Source organism: Lynx rufus, unplaced genomic scaffold, assembly GCF_022079265.1.
Source record: "Lynx rufus isolate CCGP_SWC_20201006 ecotype Redwood Valley unplaced genomic scaffold, mLynRuf1.p SCAF_36, whole genome shotgun sequence".
Lineage (NCBI taxonomy): Eukaryota > Metazoa > Chordata > Mammalia > Carnivora > Felidae > Lynx > Lynx rufus.
Window position 1 is genome coordinate 2814684 of NW_025814852.1, and position 20539 is coordinate 2835222.

A 20539-nucleotide genomic window follows, 5' to 3' on the forward strand; every position below is an offset into this window, starting at 1 on the left:
GGCATTTCCATATCAAATGCTATTCTTTTGTTTGCGTAGGTTCCTGCGACATATTTGGTGTTTCCATCTTTAGTTGGGAAATAACATTGCACGTTATGCTGCCTGGGTTGGGGTCGCGGAGCTGGGGAGACCAAGACCGCCTCCAAGACCGTGAGACTCACGCGGGTAGCGGGAGGGGGGCAGCGGGTGAGAATGCACAGGACTTGGGACCAGAACACGGGCTCCAACAGGTTCTCCGTTTGCTCCAGCCCTCCCCTCCGAGGTTCCCCTTCCCCGTTTGTAACTGACGGTGACACGCTGTCTGGGACCCCACCTTGCAGACAGCAGAGAGGCCTGCACGCGGGGACTGCTGGTACGGACCGTCCCTGACCGTGGCTTCCCGCGGGCACCCGCACCCCTGGCCTTGTGGGCTCAGGGTCCTCGCTTCCGGGGGGGGGGTGCTGAAAGGGTCCCTGTGTGCCGAGGTGCCGGGCATGCGTGGAGCGATCAGCCCGGGGCCGGCTGCTGTGCACGCGCTTGGCTGCCGCTGTCAGGTGCGGGAGCGACGGGGAAGCGGAGCGGCGACCCCAGAGTGAGGGTCTCTGGAGAAACGGCCGCCCCTCGACTCCTAGGGGGAGGGGCGCCGCTGCAGGCCGGGCTCAGGAGGTGAACTTTCGAGGGGCACACTAGCACTTTCCTGGAGGTATCATCATACTTCCGTTTTTGGATTGCAGTAGAAAGACCTGCACTGGCCAACTTTGGGGTTACCGCTTCGGAGGCGAAGGCACGCTCTGTAAGCCGATCCTTTAAGGCGTCTGGCCTGCCCGAGGTATCCTGACCCTCGCCGCTCCCCGTAGTACCCCTCAGAGAGGCCGGCTTTGTGCGCTCGCCCCGCCTCGCCGCCGCCCCGCCCCTCGCGCACGCGCAGGCGCACCGCCGGCGCCCCCCCGCGCCGCCTCGTCCAGCTCGGCCCGGCTCCCGCCCAGGCGGCGGCGACGCGACGCCCCGAGCGCCCGCCCCGCCGCCGCGGCCGGCAGGTAAGCGGGGCCGCCGGGCAGGGGACCGCACTCGGGCTGCGGGCGGGGGCCGACGCCGGCTGCGCCCCCGGGTCGCCCCGCCGCCGCACGTGTTCCGGCGGGTCGGGCCCCGGTCCTGGCCCAGCCCCGCCGGGGCCCTCTCTGTGCAGGCGCCCAGCGCCCCCACCGCCTCCCTTCCGGGTGCCCGCTCTGCGCCCCCGCGTCGAGCCCCGTCCCCCGGGGGCGGCCCCCTTCCCGCACTCAGCTTCCGTCCCCCCCCCTCCCTAAACGTGTCCTCACGGCCCCCCTGCGCCTCCCGGGGACCCCCGGCGCTCACCCGAGTGGCCACTCCCCAGGGCCCCCTCCCCCAGCGGCCAGGTGACAAGCCCTCAGCCCGGGGACTGGGACTTATTTCTGCAACCAGCTCGCGTCTCCCCTGCTCTCCGCTGCTGCAAAGAAAGACCCCAGACCCACCGACGGGTACCTGGACGTGGCACGCGGACCCGTGACGCTCTCTTCTTCTGCAGAAACGCCCCCTCCCCCTGTTGCTCACCCTCAGCCTCTCCCCCGAGAACCCGGGCTCCCCGGCTGTGGGGAGAGACCCCGGCTCCTGCCGTAGAGCCTCGGACCACTTCCATTCTGGTGCGCCAGAGCCATCTTGAGTGATGGCAGAGACGCTCCCTACTAGCCTTCTCGTGCCAGTTTCTACCTTCCCAGGTCCGTTTACCGGGGCCTTCAGACTCTCTGGCAGGTGCCGTGCTAGACACTGCCTGGGAGGTTGGCCCGGCCCCGCAGGAGACAGATAGGGAAGCTAGAATGCGAACAGGTTGCAGAACAGGTGGGGGGGGGGAGTCGTATCGTATTCCCCCACTCTTGGTCCGGCCACCTGTGAGTCACCAAATTACCTCACCTGTGGGCCCCTTCTCTGGGGTGGAATCCAGGAATCTGCATTTCACAAGCAGGTCAGGAGAGCACTTAAGTTTGGGAGGCTCAGCCTTGGGTGGTCAGGCTCATCAGGGTAAGAGACCTGTGGGTGGTAAGAGGGGGCAGGCGACACCGTGCTCTGGAGGTGGGCTCTGAGCCGCCTTCCCTGCAAGCCTGATTGCCTTCACCTTCTCCTACTCTCCTTACGAGCTAGTCCCTAACCAACCTCCCCGGTGCTTCCACGGAGTCACCTGAGGGCTTATGGAAAATGCGAGGCTCTGCCCCCCTCTTAAATGGAAACCTGGGGCGTTGAGTCCAGAAATTGGATTCTTAGAGGCCCCCCTGATTTTTTGCGTGGTAATGTTTTGCTAGCCCAAGGGATCGGTGGATGGGGCCAGAGCAGGGAGGGGTTGGGCACCTTTTCTGTAAGATTAGGTATTGTATCCTCCGGTCCTCACCAGAGGGCGGGCAGTTTGCTGGACTCACGCCCCACCTCCTGGTGGGTCTCAATTTTTATGTTAAAAGGAGCAGGTCGGGGCTCCTCGAGCTGCCCCGTTTACCCTAGAGGAAGCTTCTTAGCTTCTCCCTGCCGGTTCTCACTGCCCTCTCTTCCCCACGCCTCTTTTAGCCCTTGCTGGTACCTTCTTCAGAGGCTAGGTTTGGGAAAAGTCTTGGCAGCTCTCTTCCTTAGCTTCCCCCCTCCCCCACTTGTCCATCCCACCTAAAGGAAGGCAGCACTTGGATTAGCTGGCACGGCCAGGTTGCTCTAAATTTAATCACCAAGTAGCTAGCGTTTACTGAGCACCAGCTTGGTGCCAGCACTCGGTTCCTGAGCGCGTTTGTGGGACCTGCCCCTCCCCCACTCTGGTCCTTGGGCTTTGGGCGCAGCACCATCCATCCTTGGGTGTGAGCCCCAGGCCTTGCTACAGGTAACCGTTGGTGGCCGCATCTGTGCTCTGCTCAGCTGTGTTGCCTTGTAATTTCTCTGCCCTCCTCTGGGACGAAGACTTTGAGACGTGCTCTTTTTCGGTGGCTTCCATTTTGCCTTGGTGTGCCGAGCAGTCAGGCAAGCCTTCAGTTGTAAGTGCTAGAATTTACGACGACGACGACGCGTAAATGCTTAGACGGACGGCAGGGCAGGCTTGTCTGCGAGGATGTCTTGGTGGCTCCCCTCTCGAATAACGTCTTCCCTGGTCTTGGAATCGCCAGGTGCGCTTCTGTGAGACGCATGCAGGCTGGGGACGGGGTCTGCTCCCGTGATGGAGCAAACGAGTCGCCCGTACGGCCCGGGTGGTTCCATTGTCACGCTGAGACCTAATTGAGCTGCAGCGTGGGCTGGCTTGCAGCGTGTCTGGGTGCACTTCGGGCCTCTGCAGTCAGGCAGGGCTGGCTCTGGCTTACGCTTCCCGGCGGGGTCTTGCGGTCCCCTCACCAGGGACAGCGTGCCTTTTGCGCTGTGGGCATCCTGGAGGCAAGCTTCGAGTCTGCGCCCAGCACCCAGAGGCCCAGAAGCCCCCCCCCCCCCCCCCCCGGGGAGGCGAGGACCCGCGGGGGGCTGCTCTTGTGTGTTTTCAAATACAGCACTTAACCCTGCTGCGGCCCTTGTGAGCATTTGGACGCGTTCCCAAATTTCTACACCCTGCAGCTCGGTCTCCTGTAATTTGGGTGGGTTTGTTTTTCTACCGTTTCGAGGGCTCTTTGAAAAAAATTGCATTTTGTTTGCCTGGACTGGGCCGCATTCCTACGGACCCGGGTAACAGTAGGGGGCACCCTTGAAGCTGGGGCCTTGGATTGCGATCACAAAAGGGCCTGGGGCAGGGCGTCCACCTCTGAGAAGCGTTTGTTAGCCTCTGAGAAGTGTTAGCGCAGAGCGAGGGCCACAGCTGGCTTCCTCGTTTGGGAACTGCGTGTCTGCTACAGGGCTCGGTGAGATGGTCAAAAGGTTTTTATCCTTTTCTCTGGGAGTTACTTTTTCACAATGTGCTTTGTTTATGGGCCTTAGTCTCCCACTGTAGGTTTTGAGTAGCAGGCGGCTCTTCCCACTGTGAGTCTGCGCTTGGAGCCGTGAACTCCCCTGCTCGAGTCTCTCTGCCCGGTGGGCTTCAGAGCCATGGCAACGGAGGAGAAGAAGCCAGAGACGGAGGCGGCCAGAGCACAGCCCACCCCTTCCTCCTCGGCCACGCAGAGCAAGGCGCGTCCCTGAGGGCTCCCGGGGAAGTGCCAGGGGCGCACAGGCTGGGACGCGCCTTGGAGATGTTACTTCAAAGTCTGCTGTCCCCCCTCAGTTAGATCCTGGGGTTTTAGTCGCTGACCATAGACCTAATCGAGTGCTTGTTTGCCGAGTCGAGGATCCCCAGACCTGTCCCCTGGGAAGGGGCTTTATCAATAACGTGGATCCTCGGTCCTGATCGTAAGATTCCGTTCAGGGCCCACAGAGCCTCTTACTAAGCGCCCTGCCTGGCTCCACGGTCCTGACGCCAGGGCGGGTTCGCAGACCCCTCCTGTGGACGCCAGGCAGCGCGCAGAAGCCTTCACGCAAGGCCGCAGCCTTGAGGTTTGCCTCGGGGGAGGCTGCACCTGCTGTGCCTCCCTGGCGCAGCCGTGGCAGGGGGCTTCGGGCCGCTTTGGGGTGGGTGAGGGGCGGCTGAGGGGACGTCGTGAGCTCAGGTTGAAACACGTTCAGTTTGAAAGGTGACTTCCAGAGAGTTCTAGCAGGCACTTGGAGTACGGACGTGGAGCTCAGAATAGGGGGTCACAGCGGTTAACTGTTTGATGACTAGGACTGTCTCTTCAACAGCCCACTCCTGTTAAACCAAACTATGCCCTGAAATTCACCCTGGCTGGCCACACGAAAGCCGTGTCCTCCGTGAAATTCAGCCCGAACGGCGAGTGGCTGGCGAGTTCGTGTACGTATCTCTCAATCACCGGGGCCTCGGCGCTCGGGAGTCCGTCTGGGCCGAGACCGGAAGCCGCGTGCCCCCGCCCTACCCGGAGCCCGTTGCCACCCTGAAGTGACAGGGGCCTGGGGGAGAGGGCAGGGCACGGGCAGCCGTGCCACAGCGCTGCCTGTCCCCGTGCACGGGGCACGTGCAGGGCTCCTGAGGGGTTCGTGCTGTTTCCCGGGGCTCTTGTGGGAAGCCCAGATTCTGTACTCGGGATGACTGGACCAGCCCAGTTCCTTTGTCTTCCTTTCTTTCAGCCGCTGATAAGCTCATTAAAATTTGGGGAGCATATGACGGAAAGTTTGAGAAAACCATATCTGGCCACAAGCTGGTAGGTGTGCACCCCGTATGCCGAGACTGACTTCCCGCTGGGGCAGGGCCAGCGGTCCCGGGGGTGGGGCCCGTCCCCGGGGCTCGGCAGGTTAAAGTGGAAGCTTCTTCCCCCCGAGTTTTTGATAGTTCTCTGCCTCTTGTTTTTTGAGCAGACACTCTTGCCCTTCCCAGACGAGTCTCTGCCTGACTGCAAGAGAACACGCTTGTCCTGTGGGCCCCGTGTGGCCTTCCGTCCGTGTGGCCAGTGGTAGCTCGAGGGTTGGGATGCTGGGGTGATGCGCTTAGTTATCTTTAGGTGGATGTTCTGACTTTTGCTGGTTAACTGTATTTTGTCCGTCAAGGTGGTGACCCTGTGTTTTCGCTCCCCAGGGAATATCCGATGTGGCCTGGTCTTCAGATTCTAATCTCCTTGTTTCCGCCTCGGATGATAAAACCCTAAAGATATGGGACGTGAGCTCGGTAAGCCGCCCTCGGCCTCCCTCCCTGGGAAGCTGGTGTGTGTGGAGAAGGGCACGGTGCGGGAGCTGGAGTTGAGTCTGGGACCCAGCCCGTCTTGGTCAAGGGGGTGCCCCCCGCCCCTTGCAGGACGTGCCCTCAGGCTGCCTCTGCCTAGGTGTTGGTGGGCGTGGCCTGATGCTGACATTTGCAGAAATAAGCACCCGGAATGCCTTAGTCTGACAATACTTGCTTTTAGGGAAAGTGTCTGAAAACCCTGAAGGGGCACAGCAACTACGTCTTTTGCTGTAACTTCAACCCCCAGTCCAACCTCATCGTCTCGGGCTCTGTAAGTGTGGCGCCTCCGGGTGGGGGTGGGGTGCGCCTGACTGTAGCCCGGGGCTCCGAGTGGAGCCTCGAGTCGTCGGTGCTGGGGGCCGAGGGGACGGTGGTGGCAGGGCTTGGGGTCCAGAGGACCTGCTCCCTGCCCGTGGAGCGGCTTCAACCTCTTCTTTGGTCTTCAGTTTGACGAAAGCGTGAGGATATGGGACGTGAAAACCGGAAAGTGCCTGAAGACTCTCCCTGCCCACTCGGACCCCGTCTCAGCTGTAAGTCGCACCGGGCTGCGGACCCCACACAGCAGGACCGGGGTGATGGCCAGAGAGTGGGCACTGGCGACCCCGAGAGAGGTCTCCCTGTCCTGGGCCCGTAGGACAGGCAGGCGAGGGGCCGGGTGAGGCGGCCCCGAACTGAACCCCAGACCGGGCGGCCAGGCCCGAAGAGGGGCCGTGCGCCGGGAAGCGTGGCCGTGGAGAAGTGAGTGTTGAGTGGAGTTGGCTTCGGTGGGGCGGTGGTGGAGGAGGTGGGGCCCCGCGTGCGCTCTGGCTGTGCTCGTGTGTGCCGCGGGGCAGGGGAACGCGCAGAGTCAAAGGCACACCCGCTCACAAACCACGGCACTTGAAAACGGCCGCAAGATTCCTTTCTTTGTCAGCAAAGAGCCGGGAGCTGCTTCTTGGCCAAGTTTGCCTTTTTCTGGAAAGGGGAAGGAATCGTGTAAACAGTGTGCTGCTTTTTACTGAGCAGATGGTCCTTTTCACTTTCTGAAATCGTGTAGGTGAGTGCTTTTAAAGCATTTTCCGCCTCGAAGGGCTGTTTTGCCCAACTGAGACCACTCGCAGCGCCCCGATACGTAGAAGACACACGGGTGCTGCCGGCGGTGGCCTCGAGGACGCCTGGCCAACGCCTGGGGCTCAGGGGTTCCGCCACGGACGCGTGGCCGGGCAGGCCCGGGCTCTGCCCGCCTCTGTGGACTCACAGTGCGGGGAGCGCGGACTCTGAGACCGGCCCGGCCGCGACCGAGGGAAGGAACCGGGAGATGAGTTGTCGCGACGGCCAGTACTGTCTGCGATTCGGTGGTGGCGGGGGCTGCGGGTGGGGTTTGTGAAGTTTTTGCTTCCTACCAAAGTGAGGAGTGCTCATTTGAAAAGAAAGAAAGGCAAAGAAAGGCAGCAACTAGAAAATCAGAGTCTCCGGAGCGCCCGCCCTCCAGGACCAACTGCTCACGGCTTCCCTGCCCTCTGTGGCGTTTTGGCTTTTTAAATACATATTTTCCAACACGTTCCCTCAAGTAGTGGTGAGGATGCCCCGTGCCGCGGCTGTCTGTCCGCTTGGAAAGGTTCCTCGGGCGTCTGTGGCGTCTGTGCCCGGACCCTGGGACCTCGGGCACCGGGGCACCTTGTGGGCAGCGGGCACTCCCCGCAGGCACTTGCGACTCGCACTTGACGAGGAGCGCGGTGGGCATGTTGGAACCGCTCCGCACGCTTGTGTGACGGTTCCTGCAGGGAGAACTCGAGACCCCGTGTGAAAGAGGCACACGTGGTTTCCCGCAGATGTGGGGGGAGCTGGAAGCCTCACGCTGCAGGCACGGCCCTGTCTGCCAGCTCCCTGTCCCCGCACGCCCTCCCGCTCGGGTCTGGCCGCCGTGCCCTCTCGACTGGACGACGCCTGCATCAGCTTCGTCTGTGGAGCGGCCCTGGGTTTTCCTTGCATTCAGCCTGTTTCCTGCCCCCCCCCCCCCGCCCCCGCTTCTGTATGAGCTCACCTGTGTGCCGGGGGTCCCCTCCGCAGAGAGCTCTGATGGACGGTCACCTCAGAGGAGCCGTGGCATCCCTGTTAGGTACTGACTTGTTGCCTCTCTCGCGCTTTCGTGGTGCTTACGTTTCGACGCGGGGATGTCCAGGGTGCCTGGATGCGGTTGGGAATGACGCAGAGCGCAAGGCTGGTGCTGCAGCTCTCGGGGACCCGTGTCAGCTCTTCCGTGTCTGGCCTGGCGGGTCTTGGTAGAATGTTCTGTGAATCCAAAGACAGGGACAAACGTGGTTAGATTGCTGTGAGTTTTAAAGTGAGGGGCTCGCGAGCAGGTGGTTACGGTCACGTGGAACTCCTGGTAGGAGCAGAACGAAAACAGAACAGCCTCCCGGGTGTCTGGAGGCCTCACAGGGCCGAGCGGGCCGGCGCAGAGGCCACCGCCGCATGTGGCAGTCCTGCGGCGAGCCCAGATCAGGTCTCGTCGTGATGAACTACGCTCTCCGCCTTCGAAGATTTGGTGCGACCGAAGGGAACGGACGCGCTTGCTGGTGCCTTTCGGTACCGGGCGCGTGCTGAGGTGACACCTTAGGTACTTTGAGTTCAGTAAAACCAAGTTCATTTCACCTGTTGCTTTCCCGCTGCAGCTGCCAGAGCGTCCAAGTGTCCGCGTGGCGGCGGGGCTCCTCAGCGGAGGCCGAGGGTCGTCCGCAGCCGCTGAGAGTGTCAGCCTGGCTCCTGGGTCGGTACTTTGTTCCCCAAGCTCTCAGGTGCTCCTGGGGCACGTGGGCTTGCCCCCAGGGGGTGTCCCGCAGAGTCTGGAGATTGTTCTGGTCGTCACAACTAGACGCCGAGATGCTGGCATCTTGTGAGTCAAGGGCAGAGTGTGGCCACCGGGGGCGGGCCCGGAGCAGGAGAGTCCTGGCGGGCAGGGCGGTGGTGCCAGGTGGGGGCGCCACTCCGCATGGCATGGCGGGCGGGGGGCACACGGCCCTTTGTGCGGCTCTGGTTTATGTAGAAAGCCTATCACAGGTAGCAGGAAGCGGGATCGCCTCAGAAAGGTGTGAACTCCTGACATTGTGGGTCCTTTAGTCCCACCAGGATTCAGCTGGAGGAAAGCAGGAAAAAAAGCACGAATACCAAGCAGTCATTAGACAGGGACTTGTCAGGTTGCCGTTTCTCTCCGTGAAGTCGCTGCCCCGGGGTGGGCGGAGTTAGGCATTCAGGTGACACGAGGTGTGGGGTGCTGGAGGCCGGTCAGCTCCTAGGACCAGCAAATACGGGGTCACCGCTGTCCTGAGGCTCGGGCGTCCGGGCTTCCTGGTCCTTGCCGCGGGCAGCGGAGGGCGTTCCTGTGGTACCTACCCAGCGAGTGGGTTCTTCTCTCCGGCTTTTCTCTTCGACGTGAGGTCAGGGCAAGTGGTTTCCAGCTGGTCGCCCGGGTCAGGCCGCCCCACGGCAGCGGTGGACACGCTGGCTCTCACAGGGTGGGCCTCTCTCCGGGTCCGGGTCCGGGTCCGGGTCCGGGTCACTCAGTCGAGCTTGTGTCTCTTCAAGGGCACCTTTTGCAGTAAGTGACTTAGCTACTCGACCCGTGTTTCCGGCGGGATTTCTTTCAAAGTTGGGTCCTCCGTGGTGAGACCGGGGCACTGTTGCTGGACACGCAGGTAAAGTCACCTTGTCCGTGCAGCTCGTGTGTCCGTCAGTGTCCACAGGAAATCAGAATTCGAAGCGAACGGGGGTTCCGTTGTTTGCTCCGCGCTCGGCAAGATACTCGTGCAGGGCGCTCGCGAGCGGAGCGCAGTCTGTGTTCGTTACTTACGAGTAAATGTCCTTTTTCCGCCGCTCTGTTCTCAGGTCCATTTTAACCGGGATGGATCCTTGATCGTGTCAAGTAGCTACGATGGTCTCTGGTAAGTGCAGGCATTTCCCTCATTCGCTCAGCAAATGTGCGTTTGTTTATTTGTAAATGTTTATTTTGAGAGAGAGAGCGCGAGCAGGGAGGGGCAGAGATGGGGGGCAGAGAGAATCCCAAGCAGGCTCTGACTGTCAGCACAGAGCCTGACATGGGGCTCGAACTCATAAACCATGAGATCGTGACCTGACCCGAAACCAAGAGCTGGACGCTTAACCGACTGAGCCACCCAGGAGCCCCAGCATACATTTATTTAAAGGCGCCGTTTTGGCCCCAGGGGGACAGTAGCGAAAACAAGGCAAGCGGGTTTGTCCCCGAGAAGAGCTTACGGCTGTCACGGGGCTGCGGCAGACGGACACACGGCAGCCCCTGCCTCCGGATGGACAGCAGGGCCGCGGGGAGGGCTCCCGGTACAGGGAGGCCCGGGGATGCGCTTCTGCTCAGGACTCTTCTTTGTGGGCACGGAGCGTGCCCTTGACGAGTTCACGGGCGCGGGTGGCGTGCGGACCCTGGGAGGACCGGACTCCCGTCCCGAGTGGGTGGAGCGGAGCGGAGATCCCGCCACAGAGGAGGTGAGGAGGTCGAGGGGACGTGGCCTCGCGGGGAGCGTCCGCTCCAGGCCGCGTGAAGGACACTCGTAGAGCTTGGGACCTGTAACCTGAGTGTTGAGGATTCTTCCGGAGGCGTGAGGAAGAGGTGGAAGTCGGCGTTGTCCGTTTAACTCGGCAGACTCCGTGATGGGGGCACGAGGCTGGGGAGCGTCAGGCTGGGTCTGCAGGGACCGCGTCCTGGCTCGTCAGGCCCGGTCACCGGGAGGGGCGGGGAGGCAGCGGCCACTGGTGGCACGATCGCTCAAGAGCCTCCCGATTACAAGGCGGAGAGAGCGCAACCGGGAGTTGGTCTGTGTTCACTACAAAGGAAACAAACGAGGAAACGAGGGCACGTGAGTGATACGCGTAGAAGTGCCATGGGAGAGCTGAAACGTGTGCTGCGGTCACCCGCGTGCAGGCCGCCGGGCTCGCGGGAGAAAGCCTTTCGTCTCTCGTTCTCTTTTTTAAAGACGTGTACTTTTTTTTTTTCCTTTAAGTTTATTTAGAGAGACAGAGTAGAGGAGGGGCAGAGAGAGGGAGAGAGAGGATCCCGGGCCTGGCTCTGCCCTGGCAACACAGAGCCGGCCCAGGGTTTGAACTCACGAACCGTGAGATCATGACCTGAGCCGATATGAAGAGTCGGACACTGACCGGCTGAGGCGTCCAGATGCCCCCCCACCCCCTGCCTCCCCCCCGTTTCATTAGAACAGAATAGTAAGAGCAGGTTTGAAACGGGCGGGCGGACAGTGTCGGCAGGTGCAGAGTAGAGCGACGTCTGTGTGGGTGGGACGAAAGAACATCACCCAGGAAGAGAGAGGCATGGAGTGAGCCAGGCGCCGCCGAAGGGAGAGGCCTGTGCTCACAGTGCACGCGGGGCCTTGGGCTGCGGCGACCACCCGACGGGCCGTGTCGCTCTTTGGAAGAACGTGTGTGGCCTGGTGGGCGTGAGCGACGCCGCGGCTGTGTGTTTGTGAGCTTGCGACAGTCTCCGGGCCACCTGCAGACTGGCTCCGAGAGCTTCCTGAAGAACTTAGAAGAGGCTACGCCCACCCCTCACGCCCCCCCAAAAAAAGGGAAGAAGAAATTTGTAGACAGATGGAGAAAGGGGAAAAGCGGTGGAAAAAATGAAGACGTAGGTGTTCACCCCTAGAAGCTCCAGTGAGGAAATGGTGAATAAGTGGGGTGAAAACAGAACGCGGGGCGCAGATGTGGCGGGTCCGGGGGACAGGAGGAGGAGACCGCGCGTCCGCCCTGAGCCGCGCGTTTGGGTGGCTCCGGGTTCCGAGCTGGCCAGGGAAGGCCTACACATGGTCTGGGGCCGGGGAGTCCCGCGCAGTCGGCCGACCTCCGAGGCCATGAGCATGTTGGGACCACAGAGCAGGACGGGGGCCCCGATGTGACGCATGTGGTGGGTCCGGCCTGCCCCTCCTCTCCAGGCCGCGTAGCTAGTCCAGAGAGAAATCCACGGAGGACGCTTCGCGGCGGAATATCGATGTCAGAATTCCAAAGAAACTGCAAACTGAGCCCAGCAGCCTGTCGGAACATAGTGACCCACAACCACGTGGGTTTATTGAACAGTGAGAGGTCGTGGTAACGTGATCGGCGCCAGAAAAGTCCGTAATCTGCTTAACGTCTCCACAAAGTGGAGGCAACCTCCGTGGCTTGTTACTGGTGGAGGCCACGCGGGCCCCTGCTAGGATCTGGCAACCATCCCCGGGTACGACTCTAGCAAGGAGGCCTGTGTGGCACCCTCTTACTGGAAACTTTACGATATTTACGAGAAGTGGTAACACATCGAAACCGTCTCTAGGAAAATCAGCCGCAGAACTGGCCCGTTCGCCTCTCGCTCCGTGTTTGGGGTTCCTGGTGAGCGGCCGGGAAAGTAAAAGTAGCCGTGGGAGAGGCGGATGGAGGCTCAGCTCTCGGTGGATGATCTACTTGTTTTCAAAATTTAGGGGCCACTGACCGTGGCCCTCACGGCTGCCTTGACCCGGGACCCCGCCACCCCTGCTCGGCGGTTGGGGAGCAGAGTCAGACCGAACACTCGATGGTTGTCCCCCAGCGTAGGTGGGGAGGTGGCAGCTGGGACCCGCAGAGCCCAGTGCGGGGCGTCCCGCCCAGAGGAGGGACCTGATGGGACAAGCAGAGCGGGTCGCGGGAGCCAACTTGCCGCCACCCACTGCCCCCCCCCACCCCCCCAGTTCCCGGCAGCCAGTGATGTGGGGTGCCGTCCCAGACAGGAGGGCACATCGGCAGGGGCAGGAAGGCGGGAGAGGACTTGGCAAAGTAACGTGTCCCCTGTGAGCCGGTGGCCTCACTGCTGGGCATCCGTGCCCTGGAGGGGCAAGCGCTGATACACGGGCACCTGCCGCTGAAGGTGGGGTGCTGGTGTGGGCGGAAATAACATGCTTGCTAGAGCTGGCTCGTCCATTCTGGGGTAGCGGCTCTCTGCGCGCCCTTCTGAACTAGAGGGTGTCCAGAGAATCCCCTGCGCTAGTCTTTTTCTGTGGAAACCAAGCCCTCTCGTGGGCGACTTGGGACGTTGGTGCCAGAAAACAGGTCAGGCCCTGTGCCGCGGCCTCTGCTCCCCGTGTCCCCCGTGTGCTGGCGACCCGGCTGCCGGTGGCAGAGCAGGTGCACACGCCTGTTCCGGGGCGCCCGTGTGGCCCCAGGGTGAGGGACGATGGCGCAGAAGAGTTAGGCAGACCGAACCGCGACCCGTGGTGTCCGTCCCCAGACCTGCGTTTGCTCGGGACCCAGAGCGCGCCGGGCTGCTTGTGCTGTGTCTGTACAGACTTGCTGCCGTTTCTGTGTTGCAGCCGGATCTGGGACACCGCCTCGGGCCAGTGCCTGAAGACCCTGATCGGTGAGTGCTGCTGGCGCTGCGTCCAGGCGGGCGTCCCCCGAGTGGCGGTCACCCGGCCAGCCGCGGAGGGCGCCGCGCCGTCCTCCGTCCTCCGTCTTGTGTGGTTTTCGGGAGGCCCCCTCTCTCCTCTGTCCTGGATCTGCTCCCTCTGGGAGGGGTCCTCCTCTGCGGATGGATTCCGGCTCCTGCCAGCTCCTTCTGGATGGCCTCTGGCCCCGCGAAGTCCCCTCTCCAGGCTGGGCCCCGTGCCGTGTCCTCTGAAGGCCCTCGGAGCCCCTTGGACCCTCCGCCTTCGCTCGGCAGACCCCGCGTGGGGGTTTGTCCTCCATCGTTCCTTGAGCGCACGTGACCGAGCCCCAGCCCTGAAGTGCGCCCCATCCGCTGGCGGCCGGGGGAGTAGCAGACTGGGAAGACAGGTGGTGCCACCAGGCAGGGTGTATGTGTGGCTGGAGGGTGGGTGCTGGGCCCCTGCAGGGCCCCAGACCTCCGAAGGTGATGAGGAGGGAGTCCTGGGAGGGTTCTGAGGCGGTAGGTCGCCTGGGGTCAGCCCGGAGGGTCCCCGCGGCTCCAGGTTCAAGCGTGAGGTAGAGCAGGTACTACCGAGTTCTGTGCTGCGGGGGGGCTTGGGGGGCCCCTGGGGAGGGGACCGGCCCACCGCCCACCCGGGGGGTGCCGCGTCCTCAGCTTGGCACCCTTCCCTGGGCTGTCACGGGAACGCACGTGGCCTGATGACGCGCCAGCCCCGGCCAGCGTAGCACAGCACCCCGGCTTAGCAGAAACTCCTCCCTGCGTCCCGGTGCTAGAATCCGAGATCTGGGTGCCAGCAGGCCTGGTGTCTCCCGCGGCCTCCCCTCGACCTTCCTGCTGTGTCTTCACGGGGCCCTTCCTCCGTGTGTGTCCCTGGTGTCCGGTCCTCTTCTGTCGTCCGGATGCCAGTCCGACTGGCTCAGGGTCCCCCGCACCAGCCTCCCTTTAGCTTCGTCCCCCCTTGGCAGGGCCCGGTCTGCACACAGGGCCCCATCGGCTGACCTGCAAGGGTCAGGACTTCACCGTGGGAATTTCGGGGTGGGAACCGTTCTGCCGTTTTCTTTCGATTTACGAGGCCACCTCTCGGATATGACATCACGCTGAGTCCACGGCGCCTGTCCCCAGAGGCCTGGCGGGACGGCGCCACCGTTTGCACCTCTGAGGCTGCCTGGCACTTGCCCGTGTCAAGTGTCCTTCTGTTAACGTGACCCTCAGGGCGCTCCACCCCAAGGCAGGCGGGAAGCGGAGGCCTGGAGAGCCTGGCTGGCCAACCGGCAGCAGGCGGGTGCCAGCGCCGGGCCTTGAGCTCCGCAGCACCCGCCGCGAGGGAGGGGGCGGCGCGTCGCCCTGTCCCACCCCGTTCCTGACACCGGTCTCAGGAATTAGAGCTTTCCGGGTTAGAGAGCCTGGTACGACCACCCCTCGTCTGCATTATGGGGCCTGCCTTCCTGCTGTGGCCCCTGGGACCGAGGACGGCCCTGTGTGGCCTCACACCTCCTTCTGTGCTTTTGCAGTGTTTGGGAGCTGTCGCAGGGAGCAGCGGCCCCCAGTGCCCGGGGGCCAGGTCCCTCGAGGTGGTAACGCTCGCACCACTCCCCCCGTTCCGGCACCAGGGTGCATGGCCCCGGTTCCGTCCCTCTCACCTGGGAGGGGGGACGCACGCCTCCCGATGTGAGGGTCACAGGGCCGTCATGCGGCCGCAAGTGCTGGCCTTGTCCTTGGCGGCCCCTGACGGCGGCTCTTACCCAGCTTCCCAGGCCGCCGGGCATGAGCTTTCAGACCTGGGTACAGAAGCACGGACGTGGGTCTCCTGCCAGAAGGTGGTTTTTGGAGAATTGACAGGTCCTTTGCCCCGACTAGGCGACAGATAACACCTGAGCTGATTCGCCTGCGTCCTTTCCCTTCAGTGGTAACACTTGCCCAGGTCAGCGGGGCCTTTACAGACCTTGCTGCACGTAAGGAAGTTGACCCTGGGTCTGCTTAGCAGCCCCGTGTTGGTGGGAGGCCGGGCATCCCTTTGTGGGATTCGCCACAGGCCCTTTGCTCTTCGAGCCCTGGTGGCAAAGGGGTAGTTGGGCCCCATCAGGGACCCGAGGAGAACCGGCCATTGTGACCGGCACAGGGTCGGGTGACGGGAGTGTCCTGGGTGCCTCGGGGACCCGTTCCGGGTGGTGGCGTGGGCACTGGTGGCCGTGTCCCCACTCGGATGGTCCTGTGTGGTGACGGGGGTGCCGTTCCCCTTTCCTCCTTGGGGCTCAGGCCCATCGCTCGCGCGTCAGCCTGCGTCTGCGTTTTCCATGCAGATGACGACAACCCGCCTGTGTCTTTTGTGAAGTTCTCTCCGAACGGCAAGTACATCCTGGCTGCGACCCTGGACAAGTAAGTGTTCCGACCTCCCCGTGGGGTGGGCCCGATGTCTACGTCTAGTAAAGGTCCTTGCGTTCCTCAACCCGGGGCCCCGTCTCTGCTGGCGGCTGGGTCTCCGGCTGGTCTGAAGAAGGGTTTGGGGTCCAAGTTCGTCCGGTGACTCTGGCTCTGCCCGTGAGCACTTGGGCGGCCCCCCACAAACTCCGGAGCAGGTGTCGCCCCCTGTGGGCGGGCCGTCAGACTCTGGCTGCTTGTGTGTACTTGGGCAGCCCTCTGGGGGCCACGCCTCGTCCCCAGGAGGACCCGTGGTCAGCGCTTCTCATCAGCACCCTTGGGAAGAAGACTGAATTCTGCCTGGGGAGGAGGGGATTGTTTGCAGCCGCTAAAATCTGGTTCTGGATGTTTCTGGAACCAAAGTTCTCCACATCCCTCTTGGAGTGGGAACGAGCCACATGCTGACCCCGGGAGCCCCTGGCAGCCTCTGCTTGGTGACAGAACCTTGTAGTTCTTTGAACCGTAAATGCGTGGGGCTCTTTCACTGTGAAATCCTCAAACCGCTGGGCGCCCGCACTTGCGGAGGGTGAGGGGCCCGGCCCCTGGCTTTGCCCTGCACAGGAGGCCGTGGGGATGCACGGTGCCAATCAGACCTGGCCCCGCTCGGGGGGCCCCCGCGGACATGCAGGTGACTGCCCCCCTCTCTGCCTTTCAGCACGCTGAAGCTCTGGGACTACAGCAAAGGGAAGGTGAGCGCTGGGGGCGGGTTCGCAGGGTCTGGGCTGTGGCTTTGGCCGGTGGCAGAGCTGAGCCAGGGTCTGAAGCAAGAGGGGCTCGGGAAAGCGACCTTCATCGGGTTGGCCTGGGGCACGTTTCTCAGACTCGGGACTCAGCAGGTGGCGAGTCTGTAAGTTAAAGCTTCAGCCGCGTGGCTTTGCACCGTGTCTCTGGAGTGCTTTTCAGAACTAAGGTTTGTCGGCCGAGACGCCTGCGCTGCTCACGCGGGCATTGTCCCGAGTGCAGGGAGTTGTTGACTTGGTGAACATACCGGCTCTCTTACCTTCTCAGTGCCTGAAGACCTACACCGGCCACAAGAATGAGAAATACTGCATTTTTGCAAATTTCTCCGTCACTGGTGGGAAGGTGAGTTTTCCCCCAGTGAAGGAGCTTCTCACCCTCCCCAGCTGTCCTGAGAGGTGACCCTGTCACAGCTTGGCTTACGTGGCCACAGACGCTCTCCTGCGCCCACGGAGCAAAGCAGGTGCCTCCGTGACAGACGGCTTTGCTCGTCTGCTCCCGGGTCTCACGGAGGCAGAGCGTCCCCAGGGCAACGGTTCCCGTAAGCGCTTTGCTGCTCGGGGCCTGGGCTCCGGTGCCGGGTCCCAACTGGCCGCGCTGCCTCCCGCCCAGCCCAGGGCCCCGCTCGCGCTCGCCAGGCGGCGTGTGACTGGAGCAGGGGGGTGGCGTTGGGCGGAGATGGGTGTGACCCGGAGGGGTGGTGATTTGAGAACATGCTTTAGGTCTCAGGAGCCTCCGACGGCCCAGCGTGGCCTCGAGGTCGTGTGCGGGCGGGGGCGGAGCGCGTGGACCTCGGGGCGAAGTGGGTTCCACGCGAGCCGGCTCTGACCTGGGTCTTTCTCACCCGTCTTCGGTTCTAGTGGATCGTGTCTGGTTCCGAGGACAACCTGGTGTACATTTGGAACCTGCAGACCAAGGAGATTGTACAGAAACTACAGGGCCACACAGGTGAGCTCGAGGATGTGTGCAGGCCGCGTGCCCGCGTGTGTGCAGGGACGGCTTCTGGGACACCAGAGTGTGGTGCTGTGCCACCTGCTGCTCTGATTTTTCCTCGCCCTCTGGTGGTCTGGGGGACGCCACTGGTCCGTGAGCGGTCGGCAGGGGGCTTTGTCCCAGCTTCCATCTGGCCAAGGCCAGGCTCAACTCGAACCTCTCTTCGTGGCCGTCTTCTGGCGCCTGTCCTCAAAGTCCGTGCGGGCTCCGTGGCTTCCGGTGTGGACGTGTCCCATGCTTTTGTCCCGCGTCAAGACTAGCGCAGGCCAAGGGACATCTGCTGCGGTCTAGAGGCTCCGGTTCCTCCCGGCGCCGACCCGCTGTCTCCCCGCGGGCCTGCTCCGCACGCCTCTAGGCTGTGAGGGGCCACCTGTGCTGGTCGCCCTGCCCTCCGAGGGAGGGTGATTGTCAAATCCTTTGAAAATTTGGCACAAGTGCTCTATTCTGGTCCCTTAAAGTCACCTCCACCCACTGGGGACACAGCTCAGACCTTAAAGTCCAGCTACGACTTTGCGTGTTCTGCCCTCATGGCCAGCTCCTCGGTCGTTCCTGGCTCCTGGTGTGGCCAGGACACTCAGGCCCCTTTGAAGCTACACGGGAAGAGGGAAGGTTCTGGAATTAGCCCAGGTGCCAGCACACGGAGGTGGGGGGCTTCCTGGTGGAGGTGGAGTGTGCCGTGCTCAGCAGTGGTGGGGGGTGCTGGGAGCGGGCACATCCGCGCAGCGAGGCAGGTGCTCCTGTGTCCCCTCTGGGAACCGCTGCCGTGGGCCAGGCTGCACGGAGCCCTCCCTGATGGCCCGCTAGCATGTGGTGCCGCCTCTCCACCGTCCCACCCGGCCATCGTGCTCCCTCGAGGCGTCCCCAGCGGGGGCAGCACAGTCAGCGGCTGGGACCCCGGGGGCGGTGGGGGCGCGACCCTGGGTGGCAGAGCAGGTCTCGGCACCAGGGGGCACAGGGCAGCGGCGGTCTGTGTTTCAGACGTCGTCATCTCCACGGCCTGCCACCCGACGGAGAACATCATCGCCTCGGCCGCGCTGGAGAACGACAAGACCATTAAGCTCTGGAAGAGTGACTGCTAGGCGCCGCGGGGGCTGGCGGGAAGGCGGCCGGTCGGCGAGCAGCGCGGTGTCTGGAGGGGGCCCCTCCGTCCGGGCCTGGGGGGTCGGGAGGGGCCTGGATGGAGCCACCGCTGAGGACGATGTGGCGGAGGGGGTGTCTACCACCAGAAGGTTCTACAGGTTGCTGGTGACATTTCTTGCCGATCCCTCTCACGCTGTCTGGGGAAGTTTCTGGTCTGTATTGTGTTCAAACAGAGTCAACACAAATTTTTAATTTTTTATTACAGAAGGGTGAAGTTCAATTTATCATGAGTTGTGTTTTTTTCCAGTAAATGTTCTGTACCTTCTCTGGTATCTTATTACCCAGTGCAAGTGCGGCGAGCAGCCGCCCCCGCGGCCCCCCTTGTCTGTTCAGTAGATGCTCTAGCCACTCGGTCCGCGGTCACCGGTTCCTGCTGTCGTCGTGCCCAGTGTGTGCGGTCTTTCCGGAAAACACAGAACGCTGTAAGATTCTTTCCGTGTAAAACCCTTTGTATGTGGCAGTTCGTGGTTCCCGTGCGGACAGCGTGGCGTTGTTCTGGTACCTCCCTGTGTCCCCCCGCGTGCCCCCCGCGCGCCCCCACGAGCTGTAATAAAAGGTAGGAGTCTGCACAGCCGTGGCGACGGAGTTCTCACGCGAAGCCTGTCTGCGCTTGGCCTTTTCACGGAAAGTCTCCCCGATGGCGGGAAGTGGAGGGTTCCCGCGCCCTCCCCGCCCAGGAAGCCCGGCGCCACGGAGGAGGGCTCCCCTCCCCATGTGGGCCGGGGATGTGTGAGGGGGTCCGGGGGCAAACCCGGGAATTCCGTTTAGCTGGAGGGGAGCTGGTGTCCCTGAAGTGTCCCGTCGAACGTCCCAGGCGGCCGTGTGCGCGAAGGCTGGGCCGTAGGAGGCCCCGAGGCCGCGGGTCCAGGCTCAGCTCAGGCTGGGCTTCGTCTCCCCACTGCCGACCTCGGGACCGAGGGCTTCGTGGGGTTCCCGGGGCTGGCACGGCAGGGGGAGCCGGGTGCCGCCCACCCCCGCGGCCCGAGTGCGGGGGCGGGAGCCTCCGGTGGCGCGGCTTCCTGAAGGGGTGTGGGGGGGAGAGCGGGGTGAGGGGGCGGTGCTGGGATTGCCAGGCTCGGGGACCCCTGTGTGCAGCGGGCCCCCCACCCCCACCCCGCCCTGCCTTTCCTGGGGCCCCGGGTCCTGGGCTGGGGAAACGGGGCTGCTCTCGACAGGCTTCCCGGCCCCACCCCAGTGGCCGTGGTTGCTCAGACGGGGGTGGCGATTCCAGCAAAGGGCATCTGGAAACGGACTCCCTTGTGTCTCCCCGTCCTCTCCCTGGAGGCGGACGGCGGGTGGGCTGTCTGTGCAGAGGTGAACTGCAGTAGAATGCGGTCAGCACCCGGGGCCGGGGAAACCCACTTGGCAGCGTATTTTGGTAGGAAAGGCGGAGGCCGCGTGTGTCGGCAACGTTTCTGAGACCTTGGGACTGTCTCGTTGGTTCTGGTGTGACAGCTCAGCTCGGCCCTCGGAGCAGAGGGGTGTGGACGTGGAGCGCTGTGCCCTTGGATATAGTTTATTTTTTCTACGTTTGAATTCTCTGTTGTAGATTTGTGTAAAGATACATCTCTCTTTTAAAAATAAAGATTTTCATGTCTTGTAACTTTGTCCCAGAAGACTTTTTTACCTTTTTACCATGCAGCTGTGTGGGGGTGGGGCGGGGGTGGGGGCGGGCGGGTGACACGGCCCTTCTGCTGCTCAGGCCAGCGTGCCCTGCAAGAAAGCTCCTAGCTGTTAAAAATTACCTTTTCTTACTGTGAAAGTTAACCATTTGTGGGGGCGCCTGGGTGGCTCACCTCGGTGAAGCGTCCGACTTGCATGATCTGACACTTTGTGAGTTCGATCCCCGCATCGGGCTCTGTGCTGACAGCTTAGAGCCTGGAGCCTGCTTCGGATTCTGTCTCCCTCTCTCTGCTCCTTCCCCGCTCATGCTCTCTCTCTGTCTCTCTCTCTCGCTCTCTCTCGCTCTCCTTCAAAAATAAATAAAAACATTACAAAAAAATTAAAAAAAAAAAAAAAAGAAAGTTAACCATTTGTGCTCGTTATGGACAGTGTAAAACAAATAGGAGAAGAAAATAAACCACCCGGATTGCTGCTACCACTAACGCTTTGGGGGATTATCTTCTGGTATGTTC

General features: G+C 62.5%; 1 protein-coding gene across 1 annotated transcript; it reads left to right on the plus strand.

The window, feature by feature from the left end:
- Positions 1–966: 966 nt before the first annotated feature.
- On the plus strand, positions 967–20007 carry WDR5 (WD repeat domain 5). The gene is made up of 14 exons (XM_047093817.1): positions 967–1016; positions 3922–4110; positions 4717–4825; positions 5119–5192; positions 5564–5653; positions 5889–5978; positions 6154–6237; positions 9572–9627; positions 13039–13085; positions 15416–15491; positions 16189–16222; positions 16542–16616; positions 17132–17219; positions 18243–20007. The coding sequence occupies exons 2-14, from the start codon at positions 4030–4032 to the stop codon at positions 18341–18343; spliced, it is 1005 nt and encodes a 334-aa protein (XP_046949773.1). The 5' UTR covers positions 967–1016; positions 3922–4029; the 3' UTR covers positions 18344–20007.
- Positions 20008–20539: the final 532 nt, after the last annotated feature.

Excerpts from the sequence above, each read along its gene's own strand:
- WDR5 (XM_047093817.1), top strand. The coding sequence starts at position 4,030 with ATGGCAACGGAGGAGAAGAAGCCAGAGACGGAGGCGGCCAGAGCACAG. Across the intron at positions 5,979-6,153 it reads ACCTCATCGTCTCGGGCTCT|TTTGACGAAAGCGTGAGGAT; the intron begins GTAAGTGTGGCG and ends TTTGGTCTTCAG. Across the intron at positions 16,617-17,131 it reads TCTCCGTCACTGGTGGGAAG|TGGATCGTGTCTGGTTCCGA; the intron begins GTGAGTTTTCCC and ends CTTCGGTTCTAG.